General features: G+C 42.9%; 2 protein-coding genes across 5 annotated transcripts in view; one reads left to right on the top strand and one right to left on the bottom strand.

The window, feature by feature from the left end:
- Nucleotides 1-6,459: 6,459 nt before the first annotated feature.
- LOC115836753 lies at nt 6,460-8,294 on the bottom strand. The gene is made up of 3 exons (XM_030819396.1): nt 8,276-8,294; nt 8,186-8,190; nt 6,460-8,040 (listed from the first exon to the last, which is right to left on the bottom strand). Exons 1-3 carry the CDS (start codon nt 8,292-8,294, stop codon nt 7,666-7,668), a joined length of 399 nt encoding a protein of 132 aa, XP_030675256.1. The 3' UTR covers nt 6,460-7,665.
- PAN3 (poly(A) specific ribonuclease subunit PAN3) overlaps nt 8,031-26,644 on the top strand; it is a 158,597-nt gene continuing 139,983 nt past the window's right edge. For 2 of the 4 annotated variants that reach the window (XM_030818587.1, XM_003270216.4), the window contains exon 1: nt 8,031-8,722. In XM_030818587.1, the coding sequence (XP_030674447.1) occupies nt 8,293-8,722 (430 nt within the window). In that variant the 5' untranslated portion in view covers nt 8,031-8,292. The remainder of the gene's footprint in view (nt 8,723-26,644) is intronic. The other 2 variants (XM_030818589.1, XM_030818588.1) reach the window with 2 other exon arrangements.

Here is a 26,644-nt window from a genome sequence, read left to right as displayed (position 1 = left end):
TCCACCAGTTACTATTATGGTGTCAAATCTAATCCTACAATAAACCCCTCATTCTTTGTTTTTCATAGTGGTTGTGCTTCTCCGATTGAACCCTAATACAGTTTTCTTATTCTATTACTCCAATCTGAAAGTCTTTGCCTTTTAATTGAAGCTTGATTGTTTACATTTAGTGTATTCAGACTTAAATCTAATTGTTTTCTATTTGTTCCACCTGTTCTGTTTTCTGTCCTCTCTTATTTTCGATTAAGTACTTCATTGTTCCATTCCCTTCTATTAGGTTGTTATTTATTATTTTACTTTGCTATTATATTAGTAGCCCTGGAAATTATAGCGTGTATCTCTGATTTACTTTAGTCTAAGATAAATAACCATTTTTATTACTTCTTTAAAATACAAAGACTTTGTGGTCCTTCATTTATACCTGATGGTTTATATGTTGATGTTTTTGTGTGCTTTAATTCTACATCTATTTAAACTCCACAAGACACTGTTGTCTTATAGCCAATATTAATTTAGTTTTACCCACATATTTCACTCAATTGCTCTCAATTCCTTCCATCTGGAATAGTGTACATCTGCTAGTGACAAATTATCTTGCTTTCTCTGAAAGTCTTTATTTCATCTTCCATTTTATTTTTATTTATTTTTATTTTCTTAGGGGGACGGAGTCTCGCTCTGTTGCCCAGGCTGGAGTGCAGTGGTGTGATCTTGGCTCACTGCAACCTCTGTCCCCCTGGGTTCAAGTGATTTTCCCACCTCAGCCTCCTGGTAGCTGGGATTACAGGTGTGTGCTACCATGTCCGGCTAATTTTTTTGTGTGTTTTTAATAGAGACGGAGTTTCACCACGTTGTTCAGGCTGGTCTTGAACTCCTCACCTCAAATGATTCACATGCCTTAGCCTCCCAAAGTGCTGGGATTACAGGCGTGAGCCACTGTGCCTGGCCTTCCACTTTATTTTTATTATTAATCACTTTATTTTAGAGACAGGGTCTTGCTCTGTTGCCCCCACTAAAGTGCAATGGCATAATCGTAGTTCACTATAGCCTCGAACTCCTGAGCTCAAGTGATCTTCCTGCTTCAGCCTCTCCAGTAGCTGGGACTATAAGTGAACATCACCACGCCCAGCTAATTTTTCTTTTTTTTAGACAGAGCGTCCCTCTGTTGCCCAGGCTGGAATGCAGTGGTGCGATCTCAGTTCACTGCAACCTCTGCCTCCTGAATTCAAGTGATTCGCCTGCCTCAGCCTACGGAGTAGCTGGGACTACAGGAGCGTGCCACCACGCCCAGATAATTTTTTGTAGTTTCAGTTGAGATGGTGGTCTTGCTGTGTTGGCCAGGCTGGTCTTGAACTCCTGACCTCAAGTGATCCACCCACCTTGGCCTCCCAAAGTGCTAGGATTATAGGCGTGAGCCACCATGCCCAGCCTATTTTTTCATTTTTTTGTAAAGATGGGGTCACACACTTTGCTGTCCAGGCTGATCTGAAACTCCTGGCTTCAAGTGTTCGTCCCACCTCAGCCTCCCAAAGTGCTGGGATGATAGGCGTGAGCTACCACTCCTGGCCTCATCTTCCAATTTAAAGGATATTTTCATTAGACATTGAATGCTAGACTGGCAGTTATTTTCTGTAAGTGTACTGAAGATACTAATGATGTGTATTTTTCTTTCTTTTTACCATTCTTAGACTTGTCAAGAGTGTTATCTATTTTTACTGTTATTTAAAAATAACGAAAGCTTGGTTTAAGATTTTTAATGTTTTCCATTTTATTAATTTCAGCCTTTCCTTTATGACACATTCCCTTTTCCTCCTTGCTCGTTTTATTTTGTCCTTGCGTTAAAGTCTGTTATTATTAATTCTTTTTTAATAATAAAAATAGTAGCCGGGTGCGGTGGCTCATGCCTGTAATCCCAGCACTTCGGGAGGCTGAGACAGGTGGATCACGAGGTCAGGAGATCGAGACCATCCTGGCTAACATGGTGAAACCCCGTCTCTACTAAAAATACAAAAAATTAGCTGGGTTTGGTGGCGGGCGCCTGTAGTCTCAGCTACTTGGGAGGCTGAGGCAGGAGAATGACGTGAACCCGGGAGGCAGAGCTTGCAGTGAGCAGAGATCACACCACTGCACTCCTGCCTGGGCAACAGAGCAAGACTCCATCTCAAGAAAAATAAAATAAAATAAAATAAAATAAAAATAAAAATAAAAATAGTGAAGACTGTAGTCTGGCTATTTAAGTGCCTGTAGTCCCAGCTACTTGGGAGGCTGAGGCAGGAAGATCCTTTAAGCCTAGGAGTTTGAGGCCAGCATGGACAACACAGTAAGACCCTGTCTCTTAAATAAATAGAAATATAAATAAAAAACAAGGCTGGTTGTGATGGCACACACTTGTAATCCCAGCTTTTGGGAGGCTGAGGGGGGAGGATTGCTTGAGCTCAGGAGTTCAAGACCTACCTGGGCAACACAGTGAGACTCTGTCTGTTCAAAAAATAAAAAATTTGCCAGGACTGGTGGCACATGCCTGTAGTCCCAGCTACTTGGGAGGTTGAGGTGGGAGGATCACTTGAGCCTGAGAGGTTGAGGCTGCAGTGAGCCATGATCATGAGACTGCAGTCCAGCCTAGATGACAGACCATGACTGTGTCTCAAAATAAAATAAAATAAAAAACCTTGTGAATAAATTTTAGTACTTATATTATTGCTTTATAATAGGTCATGTGAAAGGGTTAACAGACTGTAAAATACAAAGTTGTTTTTTTTTTTCAGGAGCTTCATTTTATTAATAGTATATCTTATTAAGATTCTTGCTTTTTACAGAAAAGTTGTAAAGATTAAGAAAAAAAATTCTGGCTGGGCGCGGTGGCTCATGCCTGTAATCCCAGCACTTTGGGAGGCTGAGGCGGGTGGATCACCTGAGGTCAGGAGTTCAAGACCAGCCTGGCCAACATGGAGAAACCCCGTCTCTCTAAAAATACAAAATTAGCCGGGGGTGGTGGCGCATGCCTGTAGTCCCAGCTACTCAGGAGGCTGAGGCAGGAGAATGGCATGAACCCAGGAGGTGGAGCTTGCAGTGAGCCGAGATCGCACCACTGCACTCTAGCCTGGGGGACAGAGTGAGACTCCATCTCAAAAAAAAAAAAAAAAAAAAAAAAAATTCTTGCTTTAATACATATATTTTTCAGCAAGTCTCCTGATTTAAAGTTTTTCATCCAAGTATAAATTAGAAAATCTAAACTGAAATAAACCGTCTTTGAAATAGTAAAATCAATTATTAATACAGAATTATCCGATTTAAGATTATAATGGGCATATTTCACATACAAATATTAGTTTCTGGAGTAGGGGGTGCTTAACCAACAGAAGTGGTAATAGTGAGCTTTGCTAAGTTAAAGGTACTTCTATACGGCTGGTGGTAGTTGTATGGGATGATACCAATGATATACTTGATTGTCAGGGCTATTTCCAAGATACAATTAATTTCAAAATCATATTTGCCTTTAATGTATTTCACAAGAATATAATAAATATGAGCATCTTGAAATCCTTTGAAAACTTGTATAGAAAGGTAACAAATTGCTTTTACTGCCATAAACACTAAAAAACCTATGTAGTATATATCAGTACGTAAGTATGATGATAATGATGAAAGACTGTCTTCTATAAACGGTCACAGATACATTAAAAAATCTTTTTTTTTTTTTTTGAGACAGAGTCTTGCTCTGTCACCCAGGCTGGAGTGCAGTAGCACCATCTTGGCTCATTGCAACCTCTGCCCCCCAGGTTCAAGTGATTCTCCTGCCTCAGCCTCCCGAGTAGCTGGGATTATAGGCACTTGCACCACCACGTCTGGCTAACTTTTGTATTTTTAGTAGAGATGGGGTTTCACCATGTTGGCCTGGCTGGTCTGGAACCCTGGCCTCAAGTGATTCGCCTGCCTTGGACTCCCAAAGTGCTGGGATTACAGGCGTGGGTCACTGCGCCTGGCCAAAAAATCTTTCATGTATCAGTTATTTATCACTGCCACAAATAGGAAGGTTTTTGCTTCTAGTGCACCCAAAATTTGTCAACAAGATTAAATTAAGCAGTTGCTAGTAACTTTGTATAAAATTATAGAGTAGAGCTTAGTGCATAAGGAACATACTTTACAAATATGTAAGAAATGTATTTATACATATGCAGCAAATTTCTAGGACTCAAAAACAGTCAACTCTCATTTATCCACATGCAGTTTCCACTCTATCTTAAGGGATAATTTTTATATATTTTTTGAGACAGGGTCACCTGGTGTCACCAGGTGACACCAGGGTTGCTGTCACCTAGGCTGTCACTGCAGCCTGGACCTCCTGGCCCAAGCAATCCTCCCACCTAAGCCTCCCAAGTAGCTGCGACCACAGGAGAATGCCACCATGCCCAGCTAATTTTTTTTGTAGAGACAGTGTTTCCCTATGTTGCCTAGGCTGGTCTCAGAACTTCTGAGCCAAGTAATTCTCCTGCCTTGGCCTCCTAAAGTGTTAGGATTATAAGTGTGAGCCACATGCTTGTCCTTAAGGGAGAATTTTTAAGACTCAGGCTGCTATCACTAACACAATAATTAACCATTCAGAAAATGTGAAGTTTTCCTCCCAATCTTTATTATTATTATTATTTTTGAGATGGAGTCTCGCTCTGTTGCCCAGGCTGGAGTGCAATAGCGCAATCTCGGCTCACTGTAACCCCCGCCTCCCAGGTTCAAGCAATTCTCCTGCCTCAGCCTCCCGAGAAGCTGGGATTACAGGTGCCTGCCACCATGCCTAGCTAATTTTCTGTATTTTTGGTAGAGACGGGGTTTCACCATGTTGGTCATGCTGGTCTCAAACTCCTTACCTCAAGTGATCCACCCACTTCTGCCTCCCAAAGTGCTAGGATTACAGGTGTGAGCCAATGCGCTTGGCCTCAATTATTAGTATTTAATAGAAATTAACATTACCCTTCAGCAATGTAGTCTCTATTGCTGGGGAACTGCTGCTGGAGGTCAAATATACATTTTATGAATAATTTATGGATTATTTGCAGTTTTGGATATAATCTTCATTAACATGAAAATAACTTAGAGTTGACTACACATTTATTTTTAGTAAAGGAATACTCAACAATGAACCCTGCTTAAAAAGACAGCCCTACTGTAGGAATAAGTAGTTGTCTCCTAAAAAAGTGTGGAGATAGGAAATGTGTGGCAAATAAGTTTATTTTTTATTAACTGAGAGGGTCTCACTGCTGTGCAGGTTGGCATGAAATGGCGTCTTCAAAGCTCACTGCATCCTGGAACTCCTGAGCCCAAATGATCCTCTGCTTCAGCCTTCCCAGTAGCCAGGACTATAGGCAAGTGCCTCTACACCTGGCTAATTTTTAAGTTGTTTTGTAGAGACAGGGTCTTGCTAGTTTTCCCAAGAGGGTCTTGAACTCCCGGCCTCAAGTGATCCTCTTGCCTTGGCTTCCTTCCAAAGCAGTGAGGTTAGAGGTGAGAGCCACTGTGCCCTGCCATGTTGACTTTTAAAAACCCTGTCATAACTTTCAATTGTCCTCAAGAAAAAGTTCAATTCTTTTTTTTTTGAGATGGAGCCTTGCTCTGTCGCCCAGGCTGGAGTGCAGTAGTGCAATCTCACTGCAACCTCTGCCTCCCGGGTTCAAGCAATTCTTCTGTCTCAGCCTCCCGAGTAGGTGAGATTACAGGCGCCTGCCACCACACCCAGCTAATTTTTGTATTTTTAGCAGAGACGGGGTTTCACCATGTTGGCCAGGCTGGTCTTGAACTCCTGACCTCGTGATCTGCTTGCCTCAGCCTCCCAAAGTGCTAGGATTACAGGCGTGAGCCACTGTGCCTGGCCAAAAGTTCAATTCTTTAACATGGCCCTACAAGGACTTTCGTGGACTCTGCTCCATTTTCCACTACCACTATATTCTAACAATAAAAGCTGTTTGCCTAGAATGCTCTTTGACTATACACTGACTACCACTAGCAGTAATACTATTTTTTTTTCAAGATGGAGTCTCGCTCTGTCACCCAGGCTGGCATGCAATGGCGAGATCTCGGCTCACTACAACCTCTGCTTCCCGGGTTCAAGTGATTCTTATGTCTCAGCCTCCTCAGTAGCTGGGATCACAGGCGCCCGCCACCACGCCCAGCTAATTTTTTTTGTATTTTTAGTAGAGACAGTGTTTCACCAGGTTGGCCAGCCTGGTCTCGAACTCCTGATCTTAGGTGATCCACCCGCCTTGGCCCCCCAAAGTGCTGGGATTACAGGTGTGCGCCACTGCGCCTGGCCAATACTATTAACAATAGTTACAACCTACCGAATTCTTATTAGGCATGGGACAGTTTATATACATTATTAGTTTATACTTTATGAAGTAGGTACTATTCTTATTCCAGGTGTACACACAAGGCACAGAGAAATGAAGCAATTAACTGAGAGGAACACAGCTATTAAAGTGTAGGCACTTTAATCTGTTTCAATCCAAATCTGTCTGAATTCAATGATGTTCCCAAACTTGGAACATGAAAGTATCAACTTTCTCCAAGAAGTGTAACGTTTAATATCCTCTAATAGCAAATGTGATAAGGTTAGCACTTAAGACATTGGTTTACAACGGACCTGTGTACTTGATGCCTCCCCAACTGGAAGATAAGCCATCTGAACTCACGTTAAGGCGGCATGTTCACTTTTGCTTCCCCAGCTCCACAGTTACGTGTACCACAGTTCCTGGTACACGTAATGCGTGTTAATAAAGATTTGTTGAATAATCAAATAAGCGAAACTGCTTTTAAACAGAAAGCCATAATACAATGTTATTACCTTCGAATTTGGCTACAGAACATCACCAAGCTTACCAGTTCGTGATCTAGACTCCACTTTTCCCCATTTTTTCAGTGTGCTACTTTTGCTTATATCCATTCTTCTGTGACTTTGTTTGCCACAATTCCTTAAATACTTCCACCCCTCCTTTTCATAACAGCGATCTGCCGTTTGTGAACCTCTTCTACAGAGAAAAACTAGAATGTTACTTTTCCCTTCATAGCAATTCTTTAAAATTTAGCCTTTAAAAGGGTATTAGCGCAAACATCAGAGATAGCTGAGGTTAGAACTATCTTTTCAGAGATCGCTGAGGTTAAAACTATCTTTTAAAAATGAATTTCACCGTCTCAAAAAAAAATGAATTTCAAATCAAGGCTAGGCTGATTGGAGAAGAGCAACCTAGTATATTTATAAAGGTCTTCCAGTGCTGTCTAAGCTGGAAGTGTTGTCCCAGGTGGCATCCTATTTTTCATAATTTACCGAAGGCCCTTGGTAATATAAATACAGAGAATAACAGGTGCTGCACTGAGCAGGGGGTCTGTCTAAATCAACCTTTTTGGCTCCATTTTTTGACAAAGGGCCAAGTGGTTAGCGTAATCGGTCCAGTAGTTCTCATTACCTTCGAGGGGAAGGGGAAAGAGGAGAGGGACGACGAAAGGAAACGGGGAGAGGAAGTGTGGCAAACAGAAGATATTCTTCAGGTAGAGCCAGGGCTCGGGCCGCGTCCCCAGGTGGCCCCTCCAAACGACCGTTTACATTGCCAATTTTCTCTTTTCAATGAAAAAAAAAAAGACGTCTGGCTTTTTAAGTAAGAGAATATACAAATAAGGAAGGTATCAGGTCTCGTGAGAACTTCGGCGCCAGATCCGCGTCCGGAACGCCACCGAGAGCCGCCGGTCCAACTGCCGATAGCTCGCGGATGCCCCCGGGGGCCCGACGCCGGCCAGGCTTCCCCTAGCGCTCCCGCTACCCATAAGCCCTCGCGTCTCGGCGCGCACGCGCAGCGGCGACAGCCGTCTCAGGAAGAGGAAAATGGAATAAACAACTCGGAGGAACCAGAGCGCGAGAGAGCGAGTGGAGGCAGAATTTAAAAATAAACCGGCCCCTCCGCCCTCCCCACCCGCTTGCCGCTGCCGCTCCCTCTTCCCCTGCCCGCGCCCTCGAAGTCCCCGTCTGGGCCCGCGCGCCCACCCCGTCGTCCCGCGCGGCCCCTTTAAGAAAAGAGAACGAGAGAGTGAGTGAGAGAATCCCAACTCTCCCCCTACCCTCCCTCCTTCTACCCCCTCCTCCCTCCCCTCTCCCCTCCCCCCTCTCCCCGGGCGGCTCCGGCTCCCGCAGCGGGACAGACCCACCCGCCCAGGCTTTTATCCGGCACCGGCAGCGTCTTCCTTTCCTCCCCCGTCTATGGTGGCGGCAGCGGCGGCTCCTCGGGCGGCGGTGGAAGACGAGGCTGCGGCGTTGCCATGAACAGTGGCGGCGGCCTCCCGCCCCCCACGGCCGCCGCCTCCCCTTCCTCCTCCTCGCTGGCGGCGGCGGTGGCGGTGGTGGCCCCGCCGGGGGTCGGGGGTGTCCCCGGCGGGGCGGCGGTAGGAGTGAAGCTGAAGTACTGCCGCTACTACGCTAAGGATAAGACTTGCTTCTACGGGGAGGAGTGTCAGTTCCTGCATGAGGACCCTGCCGCCGGGGCTGCCCCGGGCCTCGGCCTCCATAGCAACAGCGTCCCCCTGGCTCTGGCTGGTGCACCCGTGGCCGGCTTTCCGCCCGGAGCCGTCGCGGGCGGGGGAGCTGGGCCGCCCCCCGGGCCCAAGAAGCCGGACCTGGGGGACCCGGGGACAGGAGCCGCAGCCGGCGGAGGAGGCAGCAGCGGGGGACTCGATGGACCGCGGCTGGCAAGTGAGTGTGGTTCGGGCGGGGCGGGCCGCGGCGGCGGAGGGCAGGCCTGGGGCCGGATGAGGCCCTGCTGCCGACGGGAGCTGAGCACGGCCCGCGGGCTCCCCCCCTCACCTCCCAAGGCGGTCTGAGAGGCCTAGGCCGGGCCTGAGCCCTCCTTCCTTCTTCCTGCTTCCCCTCCCCACTGCCTTCGGCAAGTCGGAGAGCGCGGGGAGGTTGGGTTCCCGGGAACGTGGGTGGGAGGACTGGGGTGATGAGTGGGGGCGGGGAGGAAGGGGGATGGGCTGTGGCGTGCGGAGTGTGAGAAAGGGGGTGTCGTTTCCGGGGGGTGTGGAAAGGGGCCGGGTTTGCAGGCACATGTGTTTTGCGTGCCCTTGTGGAGTGGCGTCTGCAGTGTTGAGGTTCCCTGGTGGGGAGGTGTGTGTGTTTGTGTGTGTGTGTGTGTGTGTGTAGGGGGCGGGAGGTGAGGGGCGGGCTTAAGGCTTCGTGGAGTAGGTTGAAAGAACGGAAAAAGTTTGTAGAAGACTTGCGGGAGAAAGGTTTTGCAGGCAGGAAATGCTTTCTAAGGATTAGGAGGGAGCGGACTGTCGCGTTCAAAGTGTGCTCAGGTTTAATCGAGAGTTTAGAGTAGGGACTTCACAAAGACGCATTTCATCTGAGTTTCCCTGAAAGCTAGAATAAGTTTGCTGGTGTCAGCTGGGATCCTGTCTTCTATGGCTTTGTATCAAGCAAACTCTTAGCATTGTGTCTTGAAAGCATGTCATGTGCAGCCTGCGTTTCTGTGCAACTGAGCATTTGGGTGGGGACATTTTAAGGCTGTTTATATTTTTCATGTGTTGTTGTTGGTTTTTTTTTTTTTTTTTTTGGAGAGAGTCTCGCCCTGTCGTTCAGGCTGGAGTGCAGTTGCGCGATCTCAGCTCACTGCAACCTCCGCCTCCCGAGTTCAAGCGATTCTGTTGCCTCTGCCTACGGAGTAGCTGGGACTACAGGCGCACGCCACCACGCCCAGATAATTTTTTATAGTTTTAGTTGAGATAGTAGTCTCGCTGTGTTGGCCAGGCTGGTCTCAAACTGCTGGCCTCAAGTGATCTGCCCTCCTCAGCCTCTCAGAGTGTGTTGTTATCTGTTGACTTGAAGCTTGTTTATTGTTAGTGGAGTTCACAATTGAATGTGAGCGTAATCTATTAGAGAATGTTGCCTTTACGAATAGAGCCGGTGCCAGATGTTCCTGTTTTGTTTCTTAGTATATTGAGCGTTTCTAAACCAAATAGGAGTGCTACTTTCCTGGGAATGCTGGAGAACTTCTAGATCTTAAAATAATCTGATAATTTGTACATGAGAACATTTTGTTTTTTTCTTAAACACTGTTAGTGAACCTGATAGAAAGTTTTAGCATTTAATTGGTCTATGAGGATTATTTAATATCTTCCCCAGGGTTTTGCTTTCTTGCTTTTTCTTTTGAGACGGGCTCTTCCTATGTTGCCCAAGCTGGTCTGGAACTCCTGGACTCAAGCGATCTTCCTGCCTGGGCCTCTCAAAGTGCTGGGATTACAGGAGTGAGGCACCATGCTGGGCCAAGTGCTGTTCTGTTCTTTTCTTTTCTCCTTTCTCTCTTCTTTCTCTTTCTTTTGTAGAAGTGTTTCATTTGTTGTGATGGGCTTGACTTTAATGAGGATATATTTGCTGAGGCTGATAATGCTAAGAAAATTAATTTGTAAATTCAGATGTGTTGTAAAACAAATGGTTACTTGCGGGTGGAATTTTATCACTTTTCGAGCATCAACCTTGCATTTTCAGGTTAAACTTCTGCTGGATGTGTGAGTCGTGACTCAGTAGTAACGTTTGATTAGTAACCAATGACACTGAACGATAGTTTTCTTACTGACAGAAAGAGGCACTTTTTTTTTTTTTTTTTTTTTTTTGACATGGAGGCTCGCTTGTCGCCCAGGCTGAAGTGCAGTGGTGCGATCGCGGCTCACAGCAACCTCCACCTCCCAGGTTCAAGCAATTCTCTTGCCTCAGCCTCCCAAGTAGCTGGGATTACAGGCATGCACCACCACGACCGGCTTATTTTTGTATTTTTAGTAGAGACGGGGTTTCGCCATGTTGGCCAGGTGGATCTCGAACTCCTGACCTCGGGTGATCCTCCTGCCTGGGCCTCCCAAAGTGCTGGGATAACAGGTGTGAGCCACTGTGCTGGCCAGAAAGAGGCACTTTTTAAAATGCTGGTGTTAGACTTCATAGGTGATCTTTTTAGGATTTTCTTTTTAAAAAACTTTTAAAGTTTTATTTACCTATTAATCTTATTCCTGACAGACAGCTGTGACGATCATTCTAGGATTTTCTTCTTTTTTTTTTTTTGAGACGGAGTTTCGCTCTTGTTTACGAGGCTGGAGTGCAATCTAGCGATCTCGGCTCACCGCAACCTCTGCTTCCCGGGTTCAAGAGATTATCCTGCCTCAGCCTCCCTAGTAGCTGGGATTACAGGCATGCACCACCACGCCCAGCTAATATTGTAGTTTTAGTAGAGACGGGGTTTCTCCATGTTGGTCAGGCTGGTCTCAAACTCCTGACCTCAGGTGATCCGCCTACCTCCGCCTCCTAAAGTGCTGGGATTACTGGCGGGAGCTACCGCACCTGGCCGAGGATTTTCGGATTAACACACAATAGGTAGTAGGGTGGAGACTTGAAAGAGGACAGGATGTAAGCAGATGAAGATGGGAGGGGAAGGTAAGTACCCTTAGGTGGAGGAAAAAATATTAGCAGTGGCTCAAAGGTGGGACACCTTAGGAAAATGATTGAGATATAGGGACTTGAGAGGATAGGCAGTTAATGCTGAAAAGATATTTTAAAATTAATACTTTGTCACTTGTTAGTAAAAGTTGTCTGATTAAATAGTTGATTTATGTACTTGGATTCTGTGGTGTTTGCTTTAGCTTGACTGGCTGAAGCCTAAGGCTCCGCTTTTCTGTGGTAGGCTTCTTGGTATCTCTCAGTAATTCCTTACGGATGGAGATTTCTTCATAAGGAATCACAACCTAGGTATTACTGAGAGATACCAAGGAGTGGGAAATAATGTTGCTCAGGAATCAGGAAAAAAGGTTGTGTTGGTAATCGTATGGCTTCTTTGAGTTTTTACACGTATTGTTCATTTTTTAGACTACTTTCTACGTTTTACTGTATTCTTAGTGTGTTTTGAGACAGTATTGATCTGTTTGTTTATTTTATTTTAAAGAGATGATGTCTTGCCGTGTTGTCCAGGCTGGTTTCAAACTCCTGGGCTCTAGCAATCTCCTGCCTTGACTTCTCAAATTAGTGGGATTATAGGTGTGAGCTACCACATCTGGCCTTCATTTGTTAATTATGTGTGTGAGGCAGTTAAAATAGATGGCACTTTTTTTTGTTTGTTTTTGAGACAGGGACCACAGGCACTGGCTACCAAGCCCCTCTAATTATTTTGTATTTTTGGTAGAGACGAGGTTTCCCTATGTTGCCCAGGCTGGTCCGAAACTTCTGGGCTCAAAGTGATCTGCCTACCCTGTGAGCCACCATATATACCATAATTTAGTGTTTTTAATTTCCATGTTTGTGGGTTTTGATTGAATTATTTGACAACAAAAGAAACAAAATATTTAATATACAAGTACAAATTTCTGGTTTCCCTTTAAGGACATCTCTTACCTGTGTGGGATTCTCTCCGTTTTGACTCATTCCCTAACTGGATGACTTTTATATCTAGGCATTTGAGGTTTTGACCCTAACTTTAGCACTTCACATTTGCAGAATTGTTTTTGTTTTGTTGGTGTTTCAGATAGTGTTAAAACCTTGGAGGTGGGTGCAGGAGAAAACTTTATCCTTATTTTGCAATCATTGGAAAACTGAAGCACAAAGGCTTTTTCTTAATACACTTAGTTGCAATGATATTTCAACCTTATAAGGAAACCGCAATTTGGTTTTTCTTTTTTTTTTTTTGAGGAGGGGATTGGGGGTTCTTGCTATGTTGTCTAGGTTGGACTCCCAACTCCTGGGCTCAAGTGATCCTAGCACCTCAGCCTCCTGAGTAGCTGGGACTACAGGTATGCCGTACCATGCCTAGCTTACTTAACATTTCGTATTTCTGTTAGTCTTGGGATTTTTCTAAGGCTTAAGAGTGATTTGATTTGTATTCAACTGCATTATGGATTCATGACATTTAATGATATAATTCTAATATTTTCAACTGGCTAGATTTTCAAAATGGCTTTAATCTTCAAAGTGTACAATTTTTAGCAGGTAAAATATTTATTACGCCAATATTTGTATTTTATGCACATTATTTGAAACCCAGTAGTTTTAATTTACCAAAATACACTTTTCAGTTCTCCTAATGTAGTTACTAGTGAATAAGACATGCTTCAGATAGAATCCTGGCTCTTTGACTAGCTTTGTGACTGAACGAATTTTTAACCTTTAAGCCTCAGTTTTTCTCATCTGGCAAATGGAGATGTTATGAAAATTGCATGGCATTGCCTGCACGTATTGAGGTTTCAGTCTTAGTTGTTGGTATTATTGAATATTAATAATCTATAGTTAACCTCTATATTTCCTTCTCCAAATTTTTGAGGGCATACATTGAAGACCAGTAAAATAGCTATGGATTATTGAATTGTGATTGTCTGTCCAGATGGAGGAGAGCAGTGCCATGGATAACATGAAGTTCAGATGTTAACTTTGGAGTATGTAACGTGTAGTGTGTGGCAAAGCTGTTTTTGTTTAAGCCAAGACTAGCCTTTTCATCCCACAAACCTATACTAAGTGACAGAAAAGTGAGTACTGGCGATTTGCTGTTAGGATAGCTGGCCTAAGTTTAAACATTTTTATTGGAATAATATACTAAGTATATCACAAAGACTTTATAATACTATTCATTTCACTCATTTAATATTCTGCTTCCAAGGTGGTAAGCCCTGATTTAGGTGATAGGGACAACAACAGCAACAAAAAAACATAATTCAGCCCTAATGGCGTTTACATTCTAGTGGGGCTATAAACATCTATAAGGTAATACTTGGTTTTGATAAGTTTTTTTTTTTTTTTTTTTTTTTTTTTTGAGATGGAGTCTCGCTCTGTCGCCCAGGCTGGAGTGCAGTGGCGTGATCTCGGCTCACTGCAAGCTCCGCCTCCCGGGTTCAGGCCATTCTCCTGCCTCAGCCTCCTGAGTAGCTGGGACTACAGGCGCCCGCCACCACGCCCGGCTAATTTTTTTGTATTTTTAGTAGAGACGGGGTTTCACCGTGTTAGCCAGGATGGTCTCGATCTCCTGACCTTGTGATCCACCCGCCTCGGCCTCCCAGAGTGCTGGGATTACAGGCGTGAGCCACTCGGCCCGGCTGGTTTCGGTAAGTTTTATGAGGACAACTCGAGGGATAACATAACTCCAGGTAAGATTCAGTTAACAATAAAGCACTTTTTCCTATAAAAGTGCATTTGATGAGATCGGGCTTGTTCAGAGTGGTATGATCGTAGACTGAAAGTGCATTTGAAATGACCCTTTAAGAAGATAAATGATTATCAAAAGCAAACCAAAACATCATCTTTTTTTTTTTTTTTTTTTTCTTCAGAGCCTCATTCTGTAGCCCAGGCTGAAGTGCACTGGCGCGATCTTGGCTCACTGCAACCTCTGCTGCCCAGGTTCAAGCGGTTCTCCTGCCTCAGCCTCCCAAGTAGCTGGGCTTACAGGAGCCTGCCACCGCGACTGGCTAATTTTTGTATTTTTAGTAGAGATGGGGTTTCACAATCTTCGCCAGGCTGGTCTTGAACTCCTGACCTCGTGATCCACCTGCCTCGGCCTCCCAAAGCGCTGGGACTACAGGCATGAGCCACCGCGCCCGGCCCAGTATCATCCTTTTATATGCCATTTTAAGGAATTTTTTTTCCCCAATTTTAAATGAACTTTGTATTTTGACATAATTGTAGAATCACCTGAAATTGTAAGATACAATACGGATATCTCATGTACTCTTCTTTTATAATGGATAGTAACATCTTTTATAGCTGTAGTACAGTATCATGGCCAGTATTGATTGCTGTAGTCTACTTGTTCACATTTCCACAGTCTTATTTGCACTTGCCTGTGTGTGTGTGCGTGTGTGTGTGTGTGTGTGTGTGTGTACATACTACAGATGGTGCCTAACTTAATGGTTTGGCTCTCAGTTTTTTGACTTTTGTTTGACAATTTTTTGAGACAGAGTCTCGCTTTGTCACCCAGGCTGGAGTGCAGTGGTGTGATCTCTGCTCACTGCAACCTCCGCCTCCTGGGTTCAAGCGATTCTCATGTCACAGACTCGCGAGTAGCTGGACTTACAGGCGCACACCACCATGCCTGGCTAATTTCTTTGTCTTTTTAGTAGAGACAGGGTTTCACCACGTTGGCCAGGCGGGTCTCAAACTTCTGACCTCAAGCAATCCGCTCACCTTGACCTCCCAAAGTGCTAGGATTATAGGCGTGACCCACTGAGCCTGGCCTAATTTGTTTTTAACTTTTAATTTTTTTTAAAGGAGACAGGGGCTGGCCTTGAACTTCTGGCCTCAAGCAATACTCCTGCCTTGGTCTCTGAAGTAACTGGGATGACAGGTGGGAGCCACCGTGCCAAGCTAATTTTTTTTTTTTTTTTTGAGACAGTTTCCCTCTGTCACCCGGGCTGGAGTGCAGTGGCGCAGTTTTGGCACACTGCAGCCTCCATCTCCCAGGTTCGAGCGATTCTCAATTCTCATGTCTTGGCCTTCTGAGTAGCTGGGATTACAGGCTTGTGCCACCACGCCCAGCTAATTTTTATATTTTTAGAAGAGATGAGGGTTTCACCATGTTGGCCAGGCAGGTCTTGAACCCCTAACTTCAAGTGATCCACCTGCCTCAGCCTCCCAAAGCACTGGGATTGCAGGTGTGAGTCACCGTGCCTGGCCCTGAGTTTTTACATGATGAAAGGTACACTTTTTTGGTAAAAATTTACATTGGAATAGAAGTGTATAAAGTCGAAATAAATCAGTCTCCTCATCTTATTGCCCACGGTTAATCATTATTAATAGTCTGTGTGTTTAGATCTTTTCTACACATTGTATGGTATAGACATATATCTAGTATATATATTAAAATATATGAATACCATATATATACCTATATATGCTATATATATTTTTTCCTCTGTCTCTGTCTCTCTCTCTCGTATTAGCTTGGGTTGCCAAAAGAAAATATAGGCTGGGTAGTTAACTTCCCCCCGCCCCACCTCCCCCCATAGATCTAGGAACTTGAGTGGCTAAGTGGTTTAAACAACAGAAATGTATTTTCTCAGACTTTCAGAGATTGGAAGTCCCAGATGAGGAGTTGGGTTCCTGGTGAGGGCTCTCTCCTGGCTATATTATCTAGGTATGTGAGCACCCAAACTTAGATGGTATAGCCTACTGCATGCTAGGTAGTATGGTCTATAACCTGTTGCTTCTAGGCCACAAACTTGTACAGCCTGTTACTGTACTGAATACTTTAGGCAGTGGTATACAAAGGTAAGTATTTGTGTATTAAAACATTTAAACAGGCCAGGTGTGGTGGCTCACACCTGTAATCCCAATACTTTGGGAGGCCGAGGCAGGCGGATCATGAGGTCAAGAGACAGAGACCATCCTGGCCAACATGGAGAAAGCCTGCCTCTACTAAAAATACAAAAACTTAGCTGGGCGTGGTGGAGCACGCCTGTAGTCCAGCTACTTGGGAGGCTGAGGCAGAATTGCTTGAACCCGGGAGGCAGAGGTTGCAGGGTTGTAGTGACCTGAGATCGTGCCACTGCACTCCAGCCTGGTGACAAAGCAAGACTCCGTTTCAAAAAAAGAAAAAGGAAAAGAAAAAAACAGAAAAGGTACAGTAAAAATATAGTGTTACAGTTTTATGTGATCACCGTCCTACATTTGGTCTGTTATCGACCAAAACATTGTTACCAACAAATCAATATATGTTTGTGTCTCATTTCAGTACTTAGTAATTAGTACTGGACCGAAATTTTAATTTTATTGCACTTTCTTACAAAATAAAACTAGCTTTTGGCTAGTCATTCGGTCTGTGTGAAAATACATTTCTTTGCAGATGGTCCCCACATTTTGAATTTACAATTCATTTATCAGAATGCAGCCCCATTCATAAGTCAAGGAACGCCTAGACTTATGATTCGACTTCCAGTTTTTGACTTTAGGATGAGTTTATTCAGGCATTAAACGCATTTTTGACATAATAGTACTGACTTAAAATAGTTACATCTCAATAAAACCCTTGTTAAGTAGAAACTGTTGTTAAGTTGAGAATGCGTTTAATTCACCTAACCCATCAAACATCATAGCTTAGCTTAGCCTACCTTAAATATGCTCAGAATACTTACATTAGCTACAGTTGGGCAAAATTACCTGACAGCACAGTATACTGTATCAGTTGTTTACCCTCCTAATTGAGTGGTTCACTGGGAGGTGTAGCCTGCTGCCATTGTGCAACTTTGTGACATAGTATGATACCACGAATCACTAACCTGGGAAAAGATTAAACCTCAAAATTTGAAATATGGTTTCTACTGAACTCATATCATTTTTCACATCATCATAAAGTCAAACCATCATAGTCAGTTGGAAATTGTCTAAGTAAGGGTATGCCGATCTCACTAATCCTGGCTGAGTCAGTTGGCGTTTAGGTAATAGCCCTCTTCCCTGAAAAAAGCTTTGTCTTTTCTGATATCTCTTTTGGCATTATCTCTCTTGCTTTTTCTGTAAAAAATAAAGATACTGTTCCTATTTTTCTAAAGCTAGTTTGATTTTTTTTTTTCTTTTCTTTTTGAGACAAAGTCTTGCTCTGTTTCCCATGCTGGAGTGCAGTGGTGTGATCACAGCCCTTTGCAGTCTTGACCTGCTGGGCTCAAGCGATTCTTCTGCCTTAGCCTCCCAAGTAGCTGAGACTACAGGCATAAGCCAGCATGTCCAGCTCATTTTTAAATTTTTTGTTGAGATGGGGTCTCCCTGTGTTTCCCAGGGTGTTCTCTAACTCCTGGGCTCAAGTGAGCCTCCTGTCTCAGCCTCCGAGAATGTTGGAATTAAAGACCGCCACACCCTGCCTAAAACTAGTTTTAAATTATAGCATGTGTGTGTGTATATATATGTTTTTTAGAGATGGGGTCTTGCTCATTTGCCCAGGCTGGAGTACTGTGGTACAATCATAGCTTGCTGCAGCATTGAACTCCTGGGCTCTAGCAAATCTCTCTCCTCAGTCCACTGAGTAGCTGGGACTACAGGCATGTACCACCATGCCTGGTTATATATTTTTAATATTAAAAAAAAATACCAGTGTCAGAAAAATAAGAACAATATCTTGTTTTCAGAATTAGAAATGTAATACATGCACAGGTTAAAAATTTAAATAGCTCAAAAGAATACATAGTGAAAAATAGTCTCCTTCCCTCCCTAGTTACCTGATCCCTGTCTCCCAAAGACACTCTTTCTAGCTTATTTGGGGTAGCCACTGACAAATATTCTTTGCCTATACTGTTATTCATATGTTTATATTTCTCTATGTCTAACACATTAACACACATATATACACATATGCATGAGTGCACACATGGAAGCCTAATGTACTTTGAATTTTCTTACCTAATGGCTTATCTTATAGTTTGTTCCACATTCACACATAGAAATCTACTTTATTCTTTCTCGTGACTGTGTAAATACTCCATTATATGTTTATATTATTTTATTGTTTATAATGGATATTTCAGTTGTTTATAGTCTTGCTATTACAAATGTTGGCACAAAGTTATGTTTTAATGTACTAAGTATATTTATTTACATATGCATTTACACAAATATGTGATATATACTTAATGAGCATATAGAGTCTTCAGTAATCTGGTTCACACTTGATACATTAAAAAAAAACACTGTGTGGGGTGTGGTGACTCATACCTGTAATCCTAGTACTTTGGAAGGCCGAGACGGGAAGACTGCTTGAGCTCAGAAGTTCGAGCCCAGCCTGGGCAATGTAGTGAGACTCTGTTTCTACTAAAAATAAAAAAAATTAGCTAGGCTTGGTGGTGCACCTGTAGTCCCAGCTACTCAGGAGGTTGATGTGAGAGGATTGCTTGAACCCAGGAGACTCAGGAGGTAGAGGATGCAGTGAGCCGTGATCACGCCACTGCCCTCCAGCAAGACCCTGTCTCCAAAAAAAAAGAAAAAAGAAACCCACTGTATTTATATACCATTGGTTGAAAATAAGATACTTGAAATATTCATTCATATCTGCCCCAGTAAAATTTTTCTCCCCAATGGCTCACATATCTAGAAATAGTTATATAAATCACATCTTTGGTAACTTAATAAGTTGATATTTGTAAGTAGCCTAGTAGTCGCTGGAAAGTTTCATTTGTGTATGTAATAAAATTATATTGTTATTGATTATTTACTAGTCGATCTATATTCATGTTTTGTTTGTTTTGCTTTGTTTTTAGAGGTCTTGCTCTGTCACCCAGGCTATAGTGCAGTGGCACACTCGTGGCTCACTGCATACACCCTTGAACTCCTGGGCTCAAGTTACCCTCTTGCCTCAGCCTCCTTAGTAGTTAGGTCTACAGGGACAGGCAACCACACCTGACTAATGTTTTAAATTTTTTATAGAGACAGGGTCTTGCTATGTTGCCCAGGATGGTCTTGAACTCCTGGCCTCAAGTGAACCTCTCACCTTAGTCGGCCAAAGTGTTGTGCTGGGATTATAGGCATAAGCCACCATGCCAAGCCTACATTCTTTATATAGATATCTTACACTGCTTTTAGAGATATCAAATACAGCAATTATATAGTTAGAAAAAGCTGGAAAAGACTTTATATATCTTTATTTTAACTTTCTTATTTTGCTCCTCTATTTCTAAGTTTACTCTGCTGTAATACTGATATTCCTGAATTTGATGGTATACTTGATTGAGAGATGAGATCATGGTGAAGAAGGACAAAATGGAATGAGGCCTTTTAAATTCCATAAGTCAGTTTTTATGGTTCATAGATGCTGTGGCAATATGTCAGCTATCTCTGAGGAAGAGCCTTCTTGATACACGATGGGACAGGGAATCTTCTGCCTACTCCCAAAACTTTGGAAAATTAGTAAGGCAGCATTTAAAGAAAATTTTTAGTGAGGTCCTCAGATATGATATATATTATAAAAAGATTTAATGTGGGCCAGGCGCTGTGGCTCACGCCTGTAATCCCAGCACTTTGGGAGGCCGAGGCAGGCAGATCATGAGGTCAGGAGATCGAGACCATCCTGGCTAACACGGTGAAACCCCGTCTCTACTAAAAATACAAAAAATTAGCTGGGCGTGGTGGCGGGCGCCTGTAGTCCCAGCTACTCGGGAGGCTGAGGCAGGAGAATGGCGTGAACCCGGGAGGCGGAACTTGCAGTGAGCCGAGATCATGCCACTGCACTCCAGCCTGGGCAGCAGAGTGAGACTCCGTCTCCAAAAAAAAAAAAAAAGATTTAATGTATATATAGGTAATATATTTGAAAAACTTAGATTATGACAAGCATTCAGCTTACTGTAATTTGGGCTAATAATAAATGGAGATTAATTCATTTAATTGGTTAATAAACATTTATTGAGTGTTTACTCTGTTAGGTACTGTTCTAGGTTCTTAGGATATCTTAGTGAACCAAATAGATTAAAGAAAAATCCCTTCCTTTGTAGACCTTACATCTTAATGGGTAAGGCAGACAGTATTTATAAATATAACCCCAGTAATTGTATAGTATGTTAAAAGATGACAAGTCCTACTAAAAACAAAAGGGTAATAGAGTAAGAGGCAATGGGAGTGTAGGAATAGGGTTGTTATAGAATGAAATAGGGATATCAAGGTAAACCTCACTGGGGTTGAAATTTGACTGGACAATGATAGCCAAGCCAGTCATCAGGAGAAAGAGTTATCTCAGGCAGAGGGATAGAAGGCTAATAGGTTGGTGTGGAGTGAGGAACAGGGAAGAATTAGGATTTTTGCTTTCATTTTGCGTCAAAAGGAGTGATAGAATCTAGGTTTTAAAAGAGTTCTGTGGGCCGGATGTGGTGGCTCATGCCTGTAATCCCAGCACTTTGGGAGTCCGAGGTGGGCAGATCACGAGGTCAGGAGATAGAGACCATCCTGGCTAACACGGTGAAACCCCATCTCTACTAAAAATACAAATAATTAGCCGGGCATTGTGGTGGGCACCTGTAGTCCCAGCTACTCGGCAGGCTGAGGCAGGAGAATCGCGTGAACCTGGGAGTCAGAGCTTGCAGTGAGCTGGGATTGCGCCACTGCACTCAGCCTGGGCGACAGAGCCAGCCTCCGTCTCAAAAAAAAAAAAAAAAAAAAAAAAAAATGTTTTGTGGCAAGAGGGCAGGAGAGAATTTAGGAGATTATTTGCAATAATCCAAGAGATGATGGTGGTTTAGGCAGGTTGCAGCATTGAAAGTGGCAAAAACTAGTCAGATTTCAGACATATTTTCCAGGTAGAGCCAATATAATTTCACATTGAATGTAGGGCATTGGAGAGAGGAGTCAAGGGTTGGTTTCAAGAGTGTGGTAGATTATGGATGGACTTGATGCCAGCTGAGATGAGGAGGGCTGCAGACAGAGCAAATATGGGAGAGCAGATCAGGAGTTTGGTTTTGAACATGTTACTTTGAGAGATATATTAGCCATTCAAGTGGAGATTTTGAGGAGGTAGGTAGATAGGAGCCTGGATTTCTCGAGAGAGATTAGGACTGGAGGTGATAAACTTCAAGTCTTCAGTGTATACATGGCATTTAAAATCACGGAACTGTATGAGTTCACCAAGGAATATGGCTTCTATAAGAACTTGGGAAACGCAAATCTATTGATAAATCAGTAGGCTATTTTCTTTTTCTCAGGAGAAAGAAAGAATAGGTAGTAACATTTGGGTTCTACATATGTGCCAGTCATGCCATATATATATTTGCATACACTATCCCATCACATTTAATAACTATTTCATGTGATAGATACTGTTTTCATTTGACAGGTTAAAACTAGCATTTAAAAAAAGGCTAGTTTTAATAAGCAAACAATTACAAAACCTCTCTCTATCCCCTGCTATATGACCTTAAGAACTTGAAGTCAGAGGCTGGGCCCTGTGGCTCATGCCTGTAATCCCAGTACTTTGGGAGGGTGAGGGGGGTGGATTGCCTTAGGTCAGGAGTTTGAGACCAGCTTGGCCAACCTGGTGAAACTCTGTCTCTACTAAAAACACAAAAATTAGCTGGGCATGGTGGTGGGCGCCTGTAATCCCAGCTACTCAAGAGGCTGAGGAAAGAGAATCGCTTAAACCCAGGAGGCGGAGGCTGGAGTGAGCTGAGATGGTGCTATTGCACTCCAGCTTGGGCAACAAGAGTGAAACTCCGTCAAAAAAAAAACCGAAAAACAAAAAAAACTGTATATCTTATTGCAGTTGAGTCCTTTTGTGAGACGAATGTTCAATCTTTGCTAGATTATTCTAATTAGCTACCCTTGTATGGTTAGGTTAGCATGGAGCTAAAGATAAATGTCCCATTTGAAAAAATGACAGCCCTTCAGAAAACTCTGGCAGTTTACAGAAGAAATACAAATGGCCAATAGGTATATAAAAGTTACTAACAAGTGAATAAAAGCAAATTAAAACAGGCATTCACTTATTTATGTTTTACCTTTCAAGTTCATAAGAGCACAAAGATTGTTGATACCTAGTGTTTGTGTGGGTATGGGGGGGAAAAGACACTCTGATATGACGCTTTTAGAGGTCAGTATTCATTAAAATTTAAGATGTCCACATCCTTTGGCACAATAGTTTATTGTGAGACTCATTCTATAGAAACACAGGATATATGTACAGAGTTATTCACCGCAGCTGATCTGAGGTAGTGAAAAGTTGAAAATAGTGAAATTCCCGTTAATAAGGGTGTTAGCCATATAGCAGGATATCATACAGCAGTAAAAACAAGCAAGAGTTTTATATACAGACAAGATACTTAAAATATATTACTAAATAGGAAGAAGTTACAAAACAGTATGTATAATACGCTTTTTTTTTTTTTTTTTTTTTTTTTTGAGACCGAGTCTCGCTCTGTTGCCAGGCTGGAGTGCAATGGCGCGATCTCGGCTCACTGTAACCTCCGCATCCTGGGTTCACGCGATTCTCCTGCCTCAGTCGCCTGAGTAGCTGGGATTACAGGTACCCACCACCACACCCGGCTAATTTTTGTGTTTTTAGTTGAGATGGAGTTTCACCATGTTGGCCAGGGTGGTCTCGATCTCTTGACCTTGTTATCCTCCTGCCTCGGCCTCCCGAAGTGCTGAAATTACAGGCGTGAGCCACCATGCCCGGTCGTAATACACTTTTAAAAGATATGTAAGAAGAAAAGATCTAGAGATAGCACTGAGTTGTTAATGTTAGTATTTCTGTGGTGGCATGATGGGAAACTTTGATTTCTATATTTCTGAATATTTTTTCCTCAAGGCTCTTATAATCAGAAAAAGAATCAGTAAAGATAACTAACATACACACATACAAAAGACGAACCCAAACCGAACCCTCCAGATGCTAGCTTACTACAAGATTTAGCAAAATAATTGGAAATGCATGTGGTTTGCTAGTTTCTCCAAAATTCAGCATTAGCCTTCTGAGCTTATCCATGGGTTTGGATGATCTTAAACTGATACTTTATGTGACAAGTAAGCTGGTTTTAGGAATAAAATTTTCTCTCTGTTATTAAATTTCTAGCCACATTACTGGAAAACAATAATGGAAAACTTTTTAGGCCATTTATTGCTTTATTGACAGTTTTCGATTATGTAGAAAATAGTAATTATCTTGGCATAGATCTCAAACTAAAACTGCTTTATTGGAGGATAATTTTCAGTGAGTATTCAGATTGATGATACTAAGTAGCTTCACCCAAGAGCCCAATTTATTTAGTTGTTGATGTTCAATTTTGTAGTAAGTTCATCTTGGAATGCCTATGGTATTGCAGCACTCCCTAGAATCAGCTGTTTTTACCGGAGTCTTACTGCACTGCAGTTCTTTTCTGATTGAAGAGGCTAGGTAATAATGTGTATCATAAACATGTTCAGGTCAAAACAGTGTACTGTATACACTCCAGTGAAACAGTGGGATCTCAGCTGGGTACTTGTCGTTAAGCCACTTGATTCATCTAAAATTTCTGTTTCGGGATTTTTTTTTTTCTTACTATAGGCATTGCTGTGGCTATCTTGGTGCATAGATATGACAACTTCCTTAAGAGCTAGTTTGCCAGATAGACCTTGCAGTTTGTATTTTTTATATATTTATTTATTTTGTGACAGAGTTTCACTCTTGTTGCCCAGGGTGGAATACAATGGCGCGATTTTGGCTCACTGTAACCTCTGCCTCTAGGGTTCAAGTGAGTCTCCTGCCTCAGCCTCCCAAGTAGCTGGGATTACAGGTGCCCGCCACTACGCCCAGCTAATTTTTTGTATTTTTAGTAGAGACAGGGTTTTGCCATGTTAGTCAGGCTGGTCTCGAACTCCTGACCTCAGGTGATCCACCCACTTTAGCCTCCCAAAGTGCTAGGATTACAGGTGTGAGCCATCACGCTCGGCCTGACTTTGCAGTTTTTTTTTTTCTTTTCTTTTTTTTTTTTTGAGACGGAGTCTCGCTCTGTCACCTAGGCTGTAGTGCAGTGGCACGGTCTTGGCTCACTGCAAGCTCTGCTTCCCAGGTTCATGCCATTCTCCTGCCTCAGCCTCCTGAGTAGCTGGGACTACAGTCGCCCACCACTGCGCCCGGCTAATTTTTTTTTTTTTTTTTTTTTTTTTTTAGTAGAGATGGGGTTTCACTGTGGTCTCGATCTCCTGACCTCGTGATCCACCTGCCTCAGCCTCCCAAAGTGCTGGGATTACAGGCGTGAGCCACCGTGCCCAGCGACTTTGCAGTTTTTAAAACAATGTTAACTTTCCTCCCTGGAGGTCTGGTACCTCTGCAGGTAACTCACTGTTTACTAAATGACGTAGTGTATGTGTTCTCTGGACACTGACTAGAGAATGTAACTTAATTATTAAACATATATTTAACATTTCTGTGGTAGGTATTGTATAGATATTGGGGAATACAAAGATGTATCAGGCCTGTAATACACAGTGGCCTGTAATCCCAGCACTTCAGGAGGCTGAGGCGGGTGAATCACTTGAGGTCAGGAGTTTGAGACCAGCCTGGCCAACATAGTGAAACCCGTCTCTACCAAAAATACAAAAAAATTAGCCAGGCGTGGTGGCATGTGTCTGTATTCTCAGCTACTGGGAGGCTGAGGAAGGAGATTTGCATGAACCCGGGAGGTGGAGGCTGCAATGAGCCGAGATGGCGCCAGTGCACTCCAGCCTGGGGCAACAGAGTGAGACTCCATCTCGAAAAAAAATAAAAATTAAAAAACAAAGATGTATCAGACATAGCCCTGGTCATTTGTGAGTGCATAGATTAATAAAGGAGTTTGACATTATAAATTATGACATAGTATGATATATATACGCATCTCATATATACACACACATATATATAAAATGTATAACAAACTCTATTCAGGGATATTTTGAGAGGTGATATTCGAAATATTTTTCAAAAGATGTATGAGGCATACATACCTGGTAGAAAAGGGCATTCTAGGTAGATGAGAAATGACACAGATTTTGAGAGGAAGCACTATTCATAGTTTTGTAGTCATCTGATGTGGTTAGAGAATAGGCCAGTTATGGAGAGTGGTACCAGATAATAAGCTGTGGCCACGTTGTGAAGGCCCTTCTAGGTTATGCTAGTAAGTGATATGATAAGATCTGTGTTTTACCACCCCCAAAGCTGGCAGAAGACAAGAAATAACCAAAATCAGAGCTGAACTGAATAAAGTTGAGATGCAAGAAACCATACAAAAGATCAGTGAAAAGAGAAGTTGGTTATTTAATACAATGAATAAGATTGCTAGACTGCTAACTAGACTAATACAGAAAAAAGAAGATCCAAATAAACACAGTCAGAAATGACAACGGGGACATTACCACCTACCCCACAGAAATACAAAAAACCCTCAGAGACTATTATGAACACATGCATGTAGGGTAGAAAACCTACAATAAATGGATACATTCCTGGAAATATACCTCCTAAGATTGAACCAGAGAGAAATTGAAACCCTGAACAGAGCAATAATTCCGAAATCGAATCAGTAATAAAATACTTACCAACCAGAAAAAGCCCAGGACCAAATGGATTCAAAGCCGAATTCTACCAGACATATTAATATAAAGAGCTGGTACAATTCCTACTGAAACTGTTCAAAAAATGGAAGAGGAGGGGATTCCTCCCTATCTCGTTCAATTACCAGCATCATCCTGATACCAAAACCTGGCAGACTCTCAACAAAAAACAAAAACTTCAGGCCATATCCTTGATAAACATAGATGCAAAGATCTTCAACAAAATACTAGCAAACTGAATCCAGCAGCATAACAAAAAGCTAATCCACCAGGCTGGGAGCAGTAGTTTAGGCCTGTAGTCTCAGCACTTTGGTAGCCAAGGCAGGTAGATTGCTTGCGGCCAGGAGTTCAAGACCAGCCTGTGTAACATGGTGAGTACCTATGTCTACCAAAAAATTGAAAAAATTAGCTGGGTGTGATGGCACATGCCTGTAGTTCCAGCTACTTGAGAAGCTGAGGTGGAAGGATGGCTTGGGCCTGGGAGGCAGAGGTTGCAGTGAGCTGAGATTGGGCCATGGTACTCCAACCTGGGCAACAGAGAGAGACCCTGTCAAAAAAAGAACCAAAAAACTAAATCACCATGATCAGGTAGGCTTTACCCGAGTTGCAAGACTGGTTGGGCATACA

Source organism: Nomascus leucogenys, chromosome 9 (assembly GCF_006542625.1).
Source record: "Nomascus leucogenys isolate Asia chromosome 9, Asia_NLE_v1, whole genome shotgun sequence".
In the NCBI taxonomy this organism is placed as follows: Eukaryota; Metazoa; Chordata; class Mammalia; order Primates; family Hylobatidae; genus Nomascus; species Nomascus leucogenys.
The sequence above is the reverse complement of the archived record's forward strand: the minus strand, read 5'-3'. Positions and strand labels throughout refer to the sequence as shown.